The sequence below is a fragment of the Myodes glareolus genome, chromosome 6 (assembly GCF_982192425.1).
Source record: "Myodes glareolus chromosome 6, mMyoGla1.1, whole genome shotgun sequence".
Classification (NCBI taxonomy): Eukaryota; Metazoa; Chordata; class Mammalia; order Rodentia; family Cricetidae; genus Myodes; species Myodes glareolus.
In genome coordinates, this window is record NC_142031.1 from 7,634,641 (window position 1) to 7,652,158 (window position 17,518).

Below are 17,518 nucleotides of genomic sequence, written 5' to 3' on the forward strand. Positions count from 1 at the left end.
ACTCAGCACTGCAAAACAAATACATTTTTGTTCCTATTTCTGTTTTGTTATAGGGAACCGTATCATCATGGGTAAAAACCACGTTTTCCGTTTCAACCACCCTGAACAAGCACGGGCTGAGCGGGAGAAGACTCCCTCTGCTGAGACCCCCTCTGAGCCTGTGGACTGGACATTTGCTCAGAGAGAGCTCCTCGAAAAACAAGGGATCGATATGAAACAGGAGATGGAGAAAAGGTAACCCATAAGTGTTGTGCAGCCTGGGTGATGTTTGGAGCACGCAGTGGCTTTTACAGTGACAGCCTGGGTATTTCACAGAATGCTCTTTTTTTGGTATTTTGTCTAGAAGTTGTTTGTTTTGCTTCTAGGCTTCAGGAAATGGAGATCCTATACAAAAAGGAGAAGGAGGAAGCTGACCTTCTTCTGGAGCAGCAAAGACTGGTAGGAATCTGTCCTCATCTGTAGCTATTGGGAAGGGCAGTTGGCGCTCACACCTTCTAGCAAGCTCTCATTGGTGTCACACATTAACCGCCATTTTCTTAATGAACTGCCGTGTGTCTTCTGGCAATCTTGGTCTGGGAGAACATTTGTAGGGTACTATTTTGTACCTTTTATCTCTTAACATTAGATCTTCTGTCAGAGTCGGGAAGACAAAATGAGAGCTTTTATGATACCTTTGCCCTTTGGTAGTGCTTTATGGATGTGTTCCAACAGTGGTCTTTTGGATATAACTGAATATTGAATTTGGTGGGAGTTTGCCTTGGTTTTGTTTCTGGCCACTTGATAGTACTAATTCTCTGCTCTTAGGCTGACATGGGATTGTTCTTGTGCTGGGCAGATTGTTTTTTTCGTTTTTTTGTTTTTTAAAGTTAAACTGTGTCTAAAAGTGTTGCTGCACAGTTGCATGTGTTAATCCTCTTCTGTTCCCCTGCATGGAGTCTGAATTCTCAGGGAGGTTCTCAGTGGCTTTGGTGCTGCAGTGTGGTGGGGGCTGCACAGCCATCTCAGACAGGCTCACCTCCTTGCTCTGGGTTGAGAAAGGATTCGGGTGGACAGCTGGAAAGTCAGTTGACCATCCCAGCTATAATGGGTTAGGATTTTGTGATAATTGATTTCCCAAGTTTTATAGAAATGTCTTATGAATAAATTGCTCTTAGTGGATTTTAATATTTAAAGCCAGCCACAAAGCTCTGACAGTAAGAAGTTCAGTAGTGCTGGATGTGGTGGTGGTGCACGCCTTTAATCCCAGCACGAGGGAGGTAAAGGCAGGAGGATCTCTCAGTTCAGGGCCAGCCTGGTCTACCTACTGAGTTCCAGGACTTCCAGAGTTACAAGAAGGGACTGAATACAATTGATACTGTTTAAGAAGTTACCCTTTAAAAAACAGCAGCAACAAGGGGGCATTAATATGAAATCAGGGAGGAGGACCTTGACGTCTTCCCTTAACATGAAATACAACATACAAGTTAACAGCCATATGCCACACTCTGTTCTGCTGGAAAACTATTGCATTGCGGCTCATGAAAGCCAAGATGCTAAGTAAAAGCAGCCTTTATCAGAGTGCTTGGTTCTTAACTTACTATCTTTAAAATTATAGTGAAGCCCTCAAAAATATGGATTGGAAGAATAAATTAAGTGTTTGGAACAAAGTAATATCAGTGTTACAGGAAGAGTAGCTCTGGTGGCTTCCTTGGCTTTGGCTTTACGGCTACGGCTTGAAAGCTTTGGCACATGAAGGAGCCTTTCATCGTAATCACATAGTGTGCCCTAATAGCACTCCTCTCATGGTCAGAGACATCAAAGCGGAAAGGCGTCACGAGGCACTGTTTATTAACAGTAGTATCTTCTATTTGAATGTATGTTGCTTTGTAATTTACGGAGAGCTTTAATGTCTGTCATCTTACTTGACCCTCGCAGCAGCTCTGGTAGATGTGTATGTAAATGAAGTGTATAACGTCGCCTTCCATTTATGGTTGGGATCAGGACTGAAAACATCGTTGATGTGCCTATGCACATTTTAAAAATTTGCCTCAGTAGTGGCCTCTCAGTCACTGGGCATATTTTTAAAAATCTAGGTAGTGATTGAGGTCCGAGGGTGGGATCTGCAGTTCTGAGCTTCTCAGATGTTCCCAAGTGATAGCACACGAATGGCCTTGGGAACACACTGAGTGCATAGGTGTCCTAGAGTAACTGTGTCTGGTGCACTCCATCACCATTTTATGCCTTGAGATAAAAACACTGACGGAACCCAATGTGGTGTCACATCTGAATCCAGCTACTGCGAGGCTGAGGCAAGAAGACCCTGAGTTTATAGTAAAGTTTGCATAGTTCAGCAAGATGCTGCCTTCAAATCTAAAACAAATAATCAGAAAAGGGTAGGGGTTGTGGTTCAGAAGGACAGGGATTACCTAGCATACAAAGGCTCTGGGTTCAATTCTGAGGAAAGAGAAGAAAGCAGGGAGGAAAGGAGAAAGGAATACTAATAAAGAGAAAGTAAATTGTCTTTAAGATGTTCTTAGTGTCGGTTTTTAGGGGGCCATCCATAGTCTGCAGGTAATGAGGTTCTGTTTGTCATTTGTTCTGTGTATCTAATGGTAACCTAGGATAGTAAGAACAGCTCCCTAGTGGCAAGGAAGTTGCTTTCCATTCAAAAGTCTCGCTGTCTTCTACTTAAGTTTCTTGAACTTGAGAGGAACTGATATCTAACACTTGTAGCCTAAAGATTATCTAACAATACTGGTGGAAAATATGTTTTTCATGATTCCGTATGTTGACCAATACAAAAGGATAAAGATTCAGAGGATATGAAATAGTTACTGTTTTCACTAAATATGTTATTAAAATATTCATGTTCTTTTTAGATAGCAGTTATCATCAAACATTTAGTTCTATAATTTTTAAACATAGTGACAGCATTAAAAATTGGAATTCTGAGTCCACAGGATGGCTCAGTGGGTAAAGGTGCTTGCCATCAAACCTAAGAGCTGAATTTCATCTCTGGAACCCACATGGTGGAAGGAGAGAGTTCCTTCATGCGTTTGTCTCTAGCTTCCACACATGCACCATGGCATTAGCAGGCTTTCACATGCACGAGTATACATGCATATGTATGCATAGATACATTTCATAAGTTTTTAAATTGGAATTCATGACTTTTCTGTAATGATAGCTCCCGAAATGCACCTCACTCTTCTGTTGCTGAGCACTCCCTTCCAGTTAGTACTTTTATACACCTATGTGTCTTTTATCCTTCCTGTCTCTCTTTCTCGTTTACACATACGCATTTGTAGGACTTTTCAGCAGGCCTACTGTGCACTCGCTGTATAATGAAGGTAGATGGATCATTAGTGACAAGGGAAAAGTACAGTGGTTTGATTTGAACTTTTAAATTTGTCTAGACTATTATGTTTTATTTTAGCGTTTAAAAGGTATTTGTTATTTCTCAAGTATGACACTTAAGTAACGATTAGAACAGTTGTCATTTCTTAAATTTAGTAATAGTTACTTTATTCCTAAGCAGTTATAAAAGAAAACAGCCAAGAAAAAGGGTGATCGTTCTGTAGAAGTGTCAAAGGAAAGTGTGCTCTATAAAATTGAGAGTGTATATATATACACATACACCATTCAATCCAGACATGCTTTTTACTCTTATCTACTGATGTCTTGAGGTTGGGGAAATGATTCACGCAGTAAAGTAGCTGCTGCGCAAACATAGAGACCTGAGTTCAGTTTCCAGAACTCAGGGAAAGAGCCAGGCGTGGCAACTAGGCAGGTAGGTAGGTGTATCTATCTCTAAAGCTCAGGGGCTGGCCAGCCTAGCTGAACTCATGAGCTCAGAACATTGTCCTTGGACCTTCGCGCGCGCGCGCGCGCGCACACACACACAGGATTAGCCTTCTAGGCGAGCACTCTGGCCCTGAACTTCACTTAAAGCTCCCACCAGCTCCGCTGGTTTAAACTAAAAAGGAGAAGAGGGACAAGAGGCCGCCATGAGCAAAGTTTGCTATGCAAGCCTGAGGACGTGTGTGTGGCTCCCCCCGCACCCGTGTAAAACCCAGGCATGGAGTCATGTCTCTCTCTAACCTGGAGGAGGAGGAGCAGGTGAATCCTGGGGTCTCATTGGGCGCTAGGCCTGCACAGGGTACATTGTGTTGCGATGCCAGTTCACTAGTTTAAGCCTAGGTTTAAATTTTTTTTCCTTGCATTTTGGAAAGAAGTAATGCTGTAGCTCAGATAACTGAAAGACAGCCCAAGTGTATCCACGTCACAGAGCCAGACTCTGTTCTTTGTGTTTGTGGCCAGCGTTGTCACTTAAAAGTGACAGTCCCCGGCTGGTGAGATGGCTCAGTGGTTAAGAGCACTGACTGCTCCTCCAGGAGACCCGGGGTCAATTTCCAGCCCCCACATGGCAGCTTGCAGCTGTCTGTAACTCCAGTTCCAGAGAATCTGACATCATTATACCAGTGCACATGAAATAAAGTTAAAGTTTTTAAAAAATAGACATCTTTAATTAAAAAAAAAAAGTGGCAGTCCTCAAGCAGAAGTTTTCTAGGTAGAAAACATGAATCATTTTTTCTGTAGAATTTTTGTTGGTTGGTTTTTTTGTTGGGGGCAGTCTTGTCTACTAAGCCCAGGTTGTCCTGGAACTTGTAGCAATCCTCCAGTCTCAGATTCCCATGTGCTGAGAGACTCTAGGTGTGAGCTCCCAAGCCTAGCTTCTGAAATACTCTGTTATACTAGAATTGTGAAGTGCTTGCTTAGCATATACAAGGCCCAAGCACCCTCTCCCTAGGAAAATGTTTAAAATACACTGTTACTTAGGAATTTTTAAATTATGCTTAATTTAATTTTTATTCTAGTAACTTCTCAAAATTTTAGAGGGGAGTTATTATTGATTTCATTGTGTAAAAATAAAAATTGCCCATTATTCCTTTTTAAAGCGCTTTCTTGTTCTCAGAGTAACAAACTTTAATGTAAAAATGAAGTGGATTAATTTACTATGCAAAAGAAAACGGCAAATCCAGGATCTGCTTCTAGAAAGACTAGTTCAAAATCCCCCCCCCCCATCCAACAGGAAAGGGAATTTGGTTGATAAGAACCTTTATGTTCTGCAAATAGGAATTCTTGGCACTTTTAACATCCTCTCTGTTCGCTTCTTTCTCTACTTTCTTCTAACTTTTTTCTAGGGTTGCTCACTTTAGTAAAGCTAAACAAAACTTGGCATCCTGCAGTTTTACTAACCTTTGTTAATCTGCCTGCTCGTCACATCTTTGTGTGGCATCCGTGCTCACTCTTGGGGAAGAGATTCTGGAAGAAGCAACAGCAATAACCAAGGCAAATCTGGGGAAGCGGATGCATGTTGTTAGCATGTGTGGAACATGGGCTTTACATGTTTTCTGGGTATGATGGAAGGGTTATCTCACACTAGTTCACGTGACTAGAGTGAGAGACTATCAGCCCTCCAATAATGTGGTTCATTTACCTCAGAAAGTGGGTATTTGGATCAAGAATACAAGCATCTTTATATTACTAGTAATCTACATATACATAAGTCTTAGTAGACTTCCCCATTTAGGTTTTGTTTTGATTTTTAGTTTTTTAATTTGTTTTCTAGTATTTTGTTTTATTTTTTAAATTTGGTTAAGACATTTTGCTTGTTTTTCTTCAATTTGATTTTCCTTTTTTACATTTTAATTTTGGTTATTTGGGGGCCATTTTTTTATTTTGTTTTTCCAAAGGACGCGGATTCTGATAGCGGGGACGATTCTGACAAGAGGTCCTGTGAAGAGAGCTGGAAACTTATTACTTCTCTGAGAGAAAAGCTACCTCCCAGCAAGTTACAAACCATTGTTAAAAAGTGTGGCCTCCCCAGCAGTGGAAAGAAACGAGAACCAATTAAAATGTATCAAATCCCTCAAAGAAGGCGCCTGAGTAAAGATTCCAAGTGGGTCACAATCTCAGATCTTAAGATTCAGGCTGTTAAGGAGATTTGTTATGAGGTTGCCCTCAATGATTTTAGGCACAGTCGACAGGAGATCGAAGCCTTAGCCATTGTTAAGATGAAAGAGCTTTGCGCCATGTATGGAAAGAAAGATCCCAATGAGCGGGACTCTTGGAGGGCAGTGGCCAGGGATGTCTGGGACACTGTTGGGGTGGGGGATGAGAAGATGGAAGATATGATGGCCACTGGGAAAGGTGGGACAGATGTGGATGACCTCAAGGTTCACATAGACAAGCTGGAAGATATTCTGCAAGAAGTCAAAAAGCAAAATAATATGAAAGATGAAGAGATCAAAATCTTAAGAAATAAAATGCTCAAAATGGAGAAAGTCTTGCCATTGATTGGCTCTCAGGAACAGAAAAGCCAAGGAAATCAGAAAACAAAAGAGTCTCTTGGTGCTGGTGCTAACAGCATCTCTGATAATGGAGTCAATAAAGGAGAAACTGGAGACCTTGGCAAAGAAGAACGTGTTTCCCAGCTGATGAATGGGGATCCAGCTTTTAGACGTGGGCGTCTACGCTGGATGAGGCAAGAGCAAATCCGTTTTAAGAACCTGCAACAGCAGGAGATAACAAAGCAGCTTCGTCGGCAGAATGTACCCCACAGGTTCATCCCTCCTGAAAACCGGAAGCCCCGATTCCCCTTTAAGAGCAATCCTAAACACAGAAACTCTTGGAGCCCTGGGACACATATTATTATAACAGAAGATGAGGTTATTGAGCTGAGAATTCCAAAAGATGAAGAAGGAAGAAAAGGAAATAAAGAAGAAAGCCAAGAAAAAGTTGGTAGAGCACCTTCTAAAGACCCCCAGTCAGCATGGGGCTCCCAGGGCACAAGAAGTCAAGATCATATCCAAGTTAGCAAACAGCATCTTAACAATCAACAACCACCACCTCAGCTACGTTGGAGAAGCAATTCTCTCAATAATGGCCAACCGAAAAATATGCGCTGCCAGGCAACTGCCTCCTCAGAGTCTTTAAACTCCCACAGTGGCCACCCTACTGCTGACCTGCAAGCTTTCCAGGCCAAGCGTCATATTCACCAACACCGTCAGTCTTACTGTAATTACAACACTGGAGGTCAGGCAGAGGGCAGTACAGCCAGTTGCTGTCAAAAGCAGACTGACAAGCCCAACCACTGTAGCCAGTTTGTGACACCTCCAAGGATGAGGAGACAATTCTCAGCACCCAATCTCAAAGCTGGTCGAGAAACCACAGTATAAATAAATTACTGGACAAACTTGAAACTGTAGCAAAGCAAACAGGCAGTGTTAATGTTAGCTCATGGATTGTGTCGGTGCATTATGATTTTAATGTTACGTTCCTACAAATACTAAATGGTTTTTATTGTTAAAGTGTAAAACACTGGTAAATGTTTTGACACCTCCCTTTGGCTTGTGTATTATCAGTGGGAAGGTTCTAGAATTTGGTATAAAACATCTAGGCCCTGATTTTTGTGATACTTCCCTCCATGGTGTCTAGATTACTAATGCACTTACACTGGTTTGTCTTGTTTTGGTGTAAGTTTTGTTATTTTTTTATAGTACTTTAGAAATTGATTTGATATTTGAAAAGACCTGCCACTTGGTTTATGCAAACAAACACTCAAAAGAAGACTTTGATATATAGAATAAGTGCCTCTTAGTCCCCATAAACATTAGAAATTGGCTTAAAAATAACATGCAACTGTGTGGACACAGCCTAAGATTTCACCTTGATGTCTGTTCTTTTCATTAAATATAGTTGGCATTTTTAGAAGTTCAGACCCAAGCTCTTCAGACATACTTTGTCCTACACAGTCTTGCATCTTACACAGCATCATCTTACTCTATATTTGTAAGGAACTAATTCAGTGTTTTGTTTTGTTTTGTTTTTTTCTCACACAAGGTTTCTGTGTAACCCCAGCTGTCCTGGAACTCACTCTGTAGACCAGGCTATCCTCAAACTCACAGAGATCCACCTGCCTCTGCCTCCCGAGTGCTGGGATGAAAGGCATGCACCACCACCACTAGGCCCTGACTCAGTAATTTTAGTGTATCAGAACATATGTAAAACTTGCTGTGACTCTAAAATCTTTAAATGGGCACTCTCTGAGCTTCTATTTGATTGTGTTTCGAAGTTTACTATCTCACATATAGAAAGAACTGTATTTGCTAAAATTATGCCAACAGAAATACCAACAAAAATTTTATGTGCTTGGAGCAATGTGTATACGTTTCTAAGAAGATTATCTGGTGAGCAAAGGAGATGGGACATGGGAAGAAGGCTGATTCTCACCTCTTCGTTGCCTTTTCCAATAACTGATGAGCTAATACAATTAACTATGGTTGAGTCTGGAAATGACACATGTAGTCAACTGTTCTTTGGTCAATGGTAGTAATGCTCACAGATACTCAAGCAAGGAGAGATGAGTCCTGATGAACTGTCAATACCTCACTTCGCCATGTTGTGGTTGCATTTGCCTCAATGGAGAATTCTCTTTAAAGAGAAAAAGGAAGAAACGGTGGATTTAAATGGAAGGAAAGATTGGCTTTCTATATACATTCTGATCTCTTGGACTTGTCAGAAGCTTTCCTAAGAGTCAGCTTGAAGAGCTAGAGATCACCAAACTTGACAGTGTTGAAGATTCCTTAGTCTCACCCAGACATCTGCCAAACATCTGTCTCCCCACGGTGTGAGAACTTGCAGCCAAGAGCCTCAAGGAGGCCGTCTAGACTGGGACTGTGTGATGATTTTTTTTGCTCTGTGTGTGGGTGCTATGCTTTATTAGAGCATTACTTTTCATTGTAGCAGGCTTTTTTCCCTCTCTTCTAAGAAAATGTCTTAGTGCACAGAAAGTTGCTTCCACCTTTTTTTTCCCCTTTAGAAAGGAATTTGGGGAGATGGAACTAGAGCAGCTCTAGTCTTCAGCGGAAGTTTGTGTGGCAGACTCAGCGGGCGAGCGATACCTGCTCTCTGTTGACTTCCTGAGATGACAGTCTGTGCCATTTGGTTTGAATGTACTCTTGGGAGGCTACTTCATGTCAGTCACTTCAAATCTGTGAAAATCTACAGTTGTCTTTTCTTTTCCACACATAATTATACTGACTTTGGTTGGGTTTTTTTTTTTTTTGTCAAGAATTTCATTTTCTAGGGGCTGGAGAGATGGCTCAGAGGTTAAGAGCATTGCCTGCTCTTCCAAAGGTCCTGAGTTCAATTCCCAGCAACCACATGGTGGCTCACAACCATCTGTAATGGGGTCTGGTGCCCTCTTCTGGCCTGCAGGCATACACACAGACAGAATATTGTATACATAATAAATAAATTTAAAAAAAGAATTTCATTTTCTAAAATTAACAGTAATAATTTCTTAGGTTCCAACTCTAGCAAAAAAAATCCTTGAAATAGCATATTTCAGGTCCACAGAGTTTGGCTTTTAGTTATAGATAAAATACTCGCTTTACTACTGAACACTAGAGTGGGTTAACTTGCCGCTGTTGACATTGGAATAAAGAGTGTGTAACATTGTCATGGGAACTGGTAGGCCCACGGGGTAGTCCAGAGAATTAATTTTGTTCTTTGCCTGCTAATCTGAGTGCCCTCATAGACTGAAATGATAAGACATCTAAAGGAGCCCTTCACTTTCTAGGTGACCAGGAAAGAAATGAACCAAGGCTTGACTGCTAGCGATGTCCTCTAGTGCATCTCAGAGTACTTACCTTAGAAAACTGTGTGCACAAATTGCTTGATTGATTCACTGACATATTTGGCACCACCATGGGTCCTTATTACTTTGTTAAGACAGAGTCTCATTGATTTTCCCACGTTGGCCTCAAACTTGCAATCCTCCATCTGCCTCAGCTTCCCTCAGTTGCTGGAGTTAGAGGTTTGTGTCACCAGGGTCAGCTTTTTTTTTTTCTTTGTTTTGTTTTGTTTTTTAAATGGTGGTATCTCTCCCTCAGCTTAAATTAAAGACCAAAGAGAAATTGTCCTCATCAAAGCATTGTTTGATAATGAAAATATTCCTAGTGTTATCATCGTGAAATGGGGGAAAGTGTTTGTGCTTGAGAAATTAGATAATGATCTGACATTACTGGGACTGAATTTTCTAGAATAGAATGTAATTCTATGGACAGTTAGAAAATCTGGTTAATGAATTTAAACCAAAGGGCCTTTCCTTTATTCTTGTTTCTGATTCTTCTAGTACAGCAAACTGTTTATTACATTGAAGTGACTTGAAGTGACCTTTTGTGCTTAAGTTTAAGATACTTAAAACACCGACTTTGCCACTCCAATGCCTGGATTTGTAAATGCTATCAGATTATAGGAAGTTACGCAGGCTTCCTGTGGTCAGCTGCTGTACCTGGTGCCTCACTGGTCCTTTGTTGACTTGCCTTAATGGTTTACACAGACGCCCAGGAGGAGGAAAGGCTTCCTGTGATCTGTGTACCTTCATGAAGGAGGCTTAGGTTCAGAGCAAAGCAAGCATGGGTTCTGCATCGTTAGGGACAAATTCATTAGAAACAATTTTTATAATTGTCTGACTGATGTCATCTTCCCCAGATTTTAAAATCTGCTCTAGGTAGACTTAGTTTGGTCCACTTTAGGGTGTGGAATGTGCTGTTTTTCTTATCACTGTAAAAAGAAGTTGTGAATCTTCTTGTGGATGAACTGTGGTTTTCTTCTCAATTTCTTAAAACAATGCTTGAAGATTGTCTGAGTGTAAGACCTGCCTTTTCAGAAAGGGAGAGTTAGTTTGTAATGTTAAAAAATAAAGTCCTCAATAAATAAAAGTTGAAATGCTCTTGGAAGTGTGATTTATCTCTGTGTTGAAGAGGGAAGTGAAACAAGACTATGCTAATTAATCAGTCTGCTCCCGACCCGTATTTACCGCCCTTTCAGCGGAAGATAGTTGTGTGCCAAGTATCTTTTTTAGATATATTTTGTATGGACCTTTTTAGATCTATTTTGTATGGATTATTTCCAAGCTTTTGTATCTAATATCCTTTTCTATTTTGCAAAATTGTGGCCAAAGAATGTAGCTAAGTGGTATGCTAGTGCATAACCTATTACACAAAGTCCTGGGTTCTATCTCTAGTGCCACAAAACAACAAAAAAACAAGTAATTCAGTCTTCCCTGGGAACTTCAAATGAGCGAGAGTAATACTTTTTGATTTCAGTTTGTATTAAATTTTTCCATTTTTTCATATATAGTTCTGGTTTGAAATTCCTTGAAGTGATGACCATTTCTCTCCCCTTTTTAACCTCTGCTTTTCTCCACTCAGATTATTGTTAGTTTGCTAAAGATGAAGCAGGACAAAGCAGAATTTTCATTTTGTTTGTTTAGTGGGCCATTAGTCTTGTTAAAAATTTGAGCCAAGCCAAGGGCTGTAGAGAGAGCTTGGCAGTTAAGAGCACTGGCTGTTCTTCCAGAGGACCTGGGTTCAATTCCAGCACCCACGTGACAGCTCACTACTATCTGCAACTTAAGTTCCAGTGGGTCTGATACCTTTACACAGACATGACTTTAAAAAAATTTGAACCTAGCAGGTTTTTCAAATTGGAAAATAACACAGTTGTGTATTGCAGTTTAGAACACAGCACACATGCACAACTGATGTGCACGAGTTCTTAATATGAAATACGTGCTTTATGAGACATGCTAAGTGTGAATTGTTCTGGGCCAGGGCTCATATTTTCCCTTCGAGTACTTTGTATTTCTCTGCTCGGGGAGCACGCGTGTCCTAGGACCCAGGAGTGATTTCTTTGCAGTGCAGTGTATGCAGTGGTGACTGTGGGCAGAGTCACATCTGGCGAGGATAGTGGGAGGGGAGGCTTGTGAGGATGGCAGCCTTCAGCCAACAGCAAGCCCAACAGCAGAACCGAGGATTTCCCAAAGTAAAAAGAATAAAGGAGGGAAGGATCGAATGGAAGAGTCCAGGATAGGACTGGGGAAATGTGGATTACTTGGGATGGTCAGATGGCCATATTTGTCATGGTGGGCAAAAGACAAGAGATTGGAGGGAATGGGGATCAAACTGTCAACCCAGTGGCAACATGGAGATCCCTTTATTAGATCTGTCTTTTTAGAAAGCCCACTGTGGGCACAGTATAGAGCAATGATTCTCAGCCTGTGGGTTGCGACCCATGGGGGTTGAATGTCCTTTTCACAGGGGTCACATGTAAGATACCCTGAATAGCAGATGTTTGCATTTGGTCGCAACAGTGACAAAATACAGTTATGAAATAGCAGTGAAGTAATTTTATGGATGGGGGTCACAACAGCACGAGGAACTGAATTAAAGGGTCACAGCATTGGGAAGGTTGAGAGCCACTGATATATAAGGTAAATTGTAGCCAGGCCGGTTCAGAACCGTGTGAGCCGGTTGGGAAGTTGCTGCTTGGTTCAGGTTAGGAAGAGCGCTTCTCTACGCAGTGCCGGGGGAGGAAAAGCCTTAGAGACAGCGATGTCATAACTAAAGCTGGTCTACAGGCCAGGCGGTGCCTACAGGCCAGGCGGTGCTGGCACGTGTCTCTAATCCCAGCAACCACGCTAGTCAGCCATAGAGGCTGGGCAGTGGTGGTGCACTTTTTTTTTTTTTAATTGTTTTTTGAGACAGGGTTTCTCTGTAGCTTTGGAGCCTGTCCTAGAACTAGCTCTTGTTGTGCACACCTTTAATCCCAGCACTAGAGACAAATAGAAGATGGGAGGAGACAGGAGTTTGGGGCTCAGTCAGCCGTTGGAAGTTTGGTGGAGAGAGAGCCTTGCAATTTGCAGTCACATTGAGGACAGGATCGCCCCTTTGTCTGAGCCCTGGTAGAGGTAAGAACGCTAGTGGCTCGGCTGCTCTGCGTCTCTGATCTTCAGGCAAGCTTTATTAAAACACAAATAAAGTATCACTGTATGGTGGCTCACTCCTGTCATCTCAGCACTGAGGAAACTGCCACAGGGAGATCTCCTGGGCCTCTTTTTCTCTCGCTCCAAAAAAAGGAAAATAGGAGTAGGGGGGCGGCTATAGGAGGCTGGCAAGGTGGTTCTGTGGTTAAGGGCACTTGTTGCTCTTGCAGAGTTCACAGTTTCAAATCTCAGCATCCACATGGCTCACAACCATCCATAACCCCAGTTCCAGGGATCCAACAGACAGGCAAAGCATTCATATACATAAAATAAATAAGTCTGAAAAGATATCTTGCGATGTGTTAAAAATCGCTGGGACCATGGGGAGCAGACATAGGCTTGAGATTATTTTCCTCTTGATGAGGGGCACATTTAAATGTGGACAAGGTGTGAGGTGACGCCTGGGGTTTGGATATACCCCTTCTTATGATTCCTTGTTGATTATATCTTGTTGTTTGATTCCAAGTTTCTATTGTTAAAAACTGCCCACCCAGAAAACTCAGGGTAGGGACTTTGATTTTGTCTAAATCGTCTTAGAGACACCCAGCTGTGTCACCGTCGCCTCTTACCTCCTAGCCTGACCCGTGCCTGTTCTCGCATCTGCCTTTCACTGCCCATGCTGTGGCCAGAGTCATCTGAATCCAAGTTGCTTCCTGTCAGTGGTCTCCTGGGCCTTCCATTGTACTTTTAAGCCTGAACTGTAGTGGTGTTTACAAGGTTTTACAGAGTGTGCTTATTTGCCGGCCTCTGAGTTCACATCGACAATATCACAGCGCAATGCCACTGGCCTTTTATTTCTCCTCAGTTACACGTCCTCATGACAGTAACTTGTTTCCTGTCACGCTTAGCTCTTCCAAATCTTTGCTTCCGTGCCATTCTTCCTACCCCAGCCCACCCCAGCCAGGCATTGTGGCACAGATCTTTAATCCCAGCAGTTGGGAGGCAGAGGCAGACCAATCGTGATGAGTTCAAGGCCAGCCTGGTCTTCTTAGTAAGTTTTAGGACAGTCAGGGCTACATAGTAAGACCCTGTCTCAAAAGAAATAAATGATTTTTTGAAATAGGGTCTCAGATATCCCATTTAACTTCCTATGTAGCTGAAGGTGACCTTGAGCTTGTGTTCTTGTGTTCCTGCTTCCACCTCTCTAGTGCTCACATTGCAGACTTGCACCAACACACCTAATCTATACAGTGCTAGGGTTTTGTTTTCTAGACAAGCAGTCTATCAACTCACATTACTCTAGTAATTCCAGCCTGTGATTAGCCTGTCTATGCACTTGCTTGTTCTCCATGCAGATGTAAGCTAATAGAATGAGGGCCTTATTCTTGTGTTCATTTCACCAGCCTTCTGTGCACACAGGACTCAGAGCAGTCATTCCCGAGTATAGTGTCACAGTGTCCTAGAGGTCTTGTGAGAACAGGTTGATGGGTCCACCGCCAAAATTAATGATGCCTAGGTCTGGCATGAGACCTAATCATTTGCATCCAGAGTACCTAGGTGATGTCTGATCCCTTAAGCACCTTTGAAATCCAAAACTGTTGAGGTAGAACTGGTGTTGGAAATCATTTTCTAGTAAAAAGCCAGATTGTAACACTTTAAAATTGGTGTTGGGATGGAAGCAGATGGGGCTTTGTGCGTGTACTGGAGTCTACTCCTAGTCCTTAGTAGTGCTTCGAGCTTTGTTGACCATGTGGTTAGGTGTCTGAATCCAGCCCACCAGCCATGGTGTGCTGGTCCTTGATCTAAAAGATGGTCATTTTTGAGTCCTTTTGATCTAGAAGATCAGGACATGACTGTCTCTGTCTGGAAGAGAGATGTGTGCCAGATGCTTGGGCAGTAAATGACAGTGTGGTCCCTGTGCTTGTGAAATTCAGAATTACGGAGAAGCAACCACTGGACAGATAACCAGACTGATTATCAGTACTGTGTGACCAGCCAAGAGAGAGATGTAGGATGCGGTAAAAGGTCTGATAGGTGGCTCCAGGAATGGAAGCTGCCTTTCCTGCTCCTTGGCTGACGTCAGTTTCACTTCACTTTTCCTACCACCCCATCTAAAAGTGTCCCTCACATTCCTTTCTTCTCCCTGGTCTTCCTCGTCTATCTTCTACCTTGCTGTCTATTCTCCAGAATGCTTCTCTCTACCAAGGTTAGAGTGTGGGAATGTCTACTGTTTGCCGTCTCTTCTCCCCTCACCTACGGGCCCTTTTTCTTACTAACCTCTGTATCTGTAGCATCAGGTCCTTAGTAGGAACACAGAAAATATATGTCTAGAGGTTAGAGAGATGGCTTAGAGGTTAAGAGAGTCTGCTGCTGCTGTAGAGGCCTGGAGTTGGATTTCTAGCAACTGTGTCAGACAGCTCACAATCACCTGTAACTAGCCAGTGCCACCTTCTGGTCTCTGAGAGTCACGTGCACACACGTGCACACTCATGCATGTGTGCACATGTTCGTGTGTACACACGCGTACACACACAGATATTGTGACTCTGTCCTTGGAAGCTCACAAGCGGCTAGGTTTGGAAAAGGACGTCAAGTCAGAAAATGGTTCTTCTATTGAACTACCAAATTCTGGTCAGAATTTAGGTGGAGGTTGGTATTTTCCCCATTCTGAGCATCATGAGAGATCTTTTACTCCCTCTGAAGCCTGGCGAGAACCTCTGAAGAAAGCTGTCCTCACACCTTAGCTGGCAGAGTCTAGACTTTGTTCTGGTTGGCAGTTTGACCAACTCAAAGACTTGTTCTTGAAAAACTCCCCAAGATGAAATGTGGGTTTTTCTACCTGGTGATTGTGAGATGAAACAGCATGCCTTTCTCCTTTTGCTGAAAGAATCCCATATTATAAACAGGTCGCAAGGGGAGAATAATTAATGGCTACCAAGTGCACATTTCAAGACTACAGAGAAGCTGAAAAATGGTGCAATGAACTTTATTTTTTTATCTGTATGTGATGTGCCTTCATTAGTTTATGTGCACTGGGGTGCCTGCCAAGGCCAGAAGGCATTGGATCTCCCGGAGCCGGAGCTACAAGGTGATTTTGAGCCATTTGATACAGGTGCTGGGAGCTGAACCCAGGTCCTCTGGAAGAGAGCAAGTGCTCTCACCCCTGACGTCTCACCAGCCCTCATCACTTTTTCACCTTTCCTGATCAGTTTGAAAGCGGGAGGCATTATGGTAGCTGACTCCTCGATGCCTCTATATCTATACCACCTAAAATCAGTGCTAGTCTATTAATATGATTATCTTCCAAGAAATTTAATGCTAGTTCTACATCGTGTAATATACACCCATTTAAAAAGTTTCTTTTTAGCTGAGCAGTGGTGGCACACGCCTTTAAACCCCAGTACTCAGGAAGCAGAAGTAAGCTGGTCTCTGTGAGTTCGAGGTCAGCCTGGTCCACAAATCAAGTTCCAGGACAGCCAGGGCTACACAGAGAAACCTTGTCTTGAAAAACAAGCAAACAAATAAATAATCTATTTTTATTTTTCTCATAAATACAAGTTTTAGAAGAATGTGTGTTTTAGCCAGGTGGTGGTGGCACACGCTTTTATTCCCAGCCCGTGGAAAGCAGAGGTAGGCAGATCTCTATGAGTTTGAGGCCAGCCTGCTCTACAAAGCAAGTTTCAAGCTGTCTTGAAAATCAAAAACAAGAATGCGTGTTTTAATCTGAGATTCAGTCGACATTTATACATTGAATTGATTTGACTTGTTAATCTTTTTGTTATGGACTGGTGAGATGGATCAGCAGGTAAAGGCACTTGATGCCAAGCCTGCTGACTGAGTTCCATTTCAGGAACCCACATAGTAGAAGGAGAGAACCGATTCTTAAAATTTGTCATCTGACCTCCACCTCACTGCAGCACGTGTGTGCCCACACTCACACACACACAATAAGAAACAAATAAGCAAACAAATTAATAGAATTTAAAAATTTAAAAAGTGGAGAAAGCAATAAAGAAGCTACCAATGACACCTGAACTCACACACAGAAACATGCATGTGCATGCATACACACAGGGGTGTCATTTGATTAGCATCATTCCGCGTAAGAGGCCTCTACGTGTTTATCTGTTGATCCTTCTCCAGGTGTTTGGTAAGAAGATCATATACGATAAAATCTTTAAAAATGAAGAAATTATTGCTTAGGAAAAACTTTGCTTTCCTAAGACCGGTTGTTAGACCCAAAACTCAGTCCCCTGTTTAATAATTAATAATAATAAGTCTTAATTAATAAAAAGAACAAGACTGTTTTCCCCATCATCCAGTGACCACTGCTCCCTTTGTGGTCATACTGCTTGTACCAAAAGTCCACGGAGCGAGGCTGAAGAGACACCTCAGCGGTGAGGAGCATGTTCTGCTTTTGGAGAGGCCATGAGTCCAGGTCCCAGCACCCACACCAGCAGGCTGCTCACAGCTGCCTCCACTCTGGCTCTTTGGGCTCCAGCACCCTGTTGTGACTTCTTCCTGCACAATCCCACACAGACATAGAATTTAAAAGGGTATAATAAATCCTTCAGTGAGGAAAGAGAATACATGGGTCAGGTGGAGAAACAGAGGTAAACCTGATTTGTATTGTGCTCATTTCAATCCATATACTGGTACATATTTAACATAGACTTCCCCTCGAACCAGCTATTTCGGTTCAGG

The 17,518-nt window shown here is 42.4% G+C and overlaps 1 protein-coding gene across 11 annotated transcripts in view; it reads left to right on the forward strand.

Moving 5' to 3' along the window:
* The window catches only part of Kif1b (kinesin family member 1B), a 135,555-nt gene that overhangs the window by 69,740 nt on the left and 48,297 nt on the right, over window positions 1-17,518 (forward strand). For 10 of the 11 annotated variants that reach the window (XM_048414937.3, XM_048414948.3, XM_085690269.2 and 7 more), the window contains 2 exons: window positions 54-234; window positions 366-438. In XM_048414937.3, coding sequence (XP_048270894.1) covers window positions 54-234; window positions 366-438 — 254 coding nt within the window. Of the gene's footprint in view, window positions 1-53; window positions 235-365; window positions 439-5,735; window positions 10,781-17,518 lie in introns of those variants that run through there. The other variant, XM_085690275.2, reaches the window with a different exon arrangement.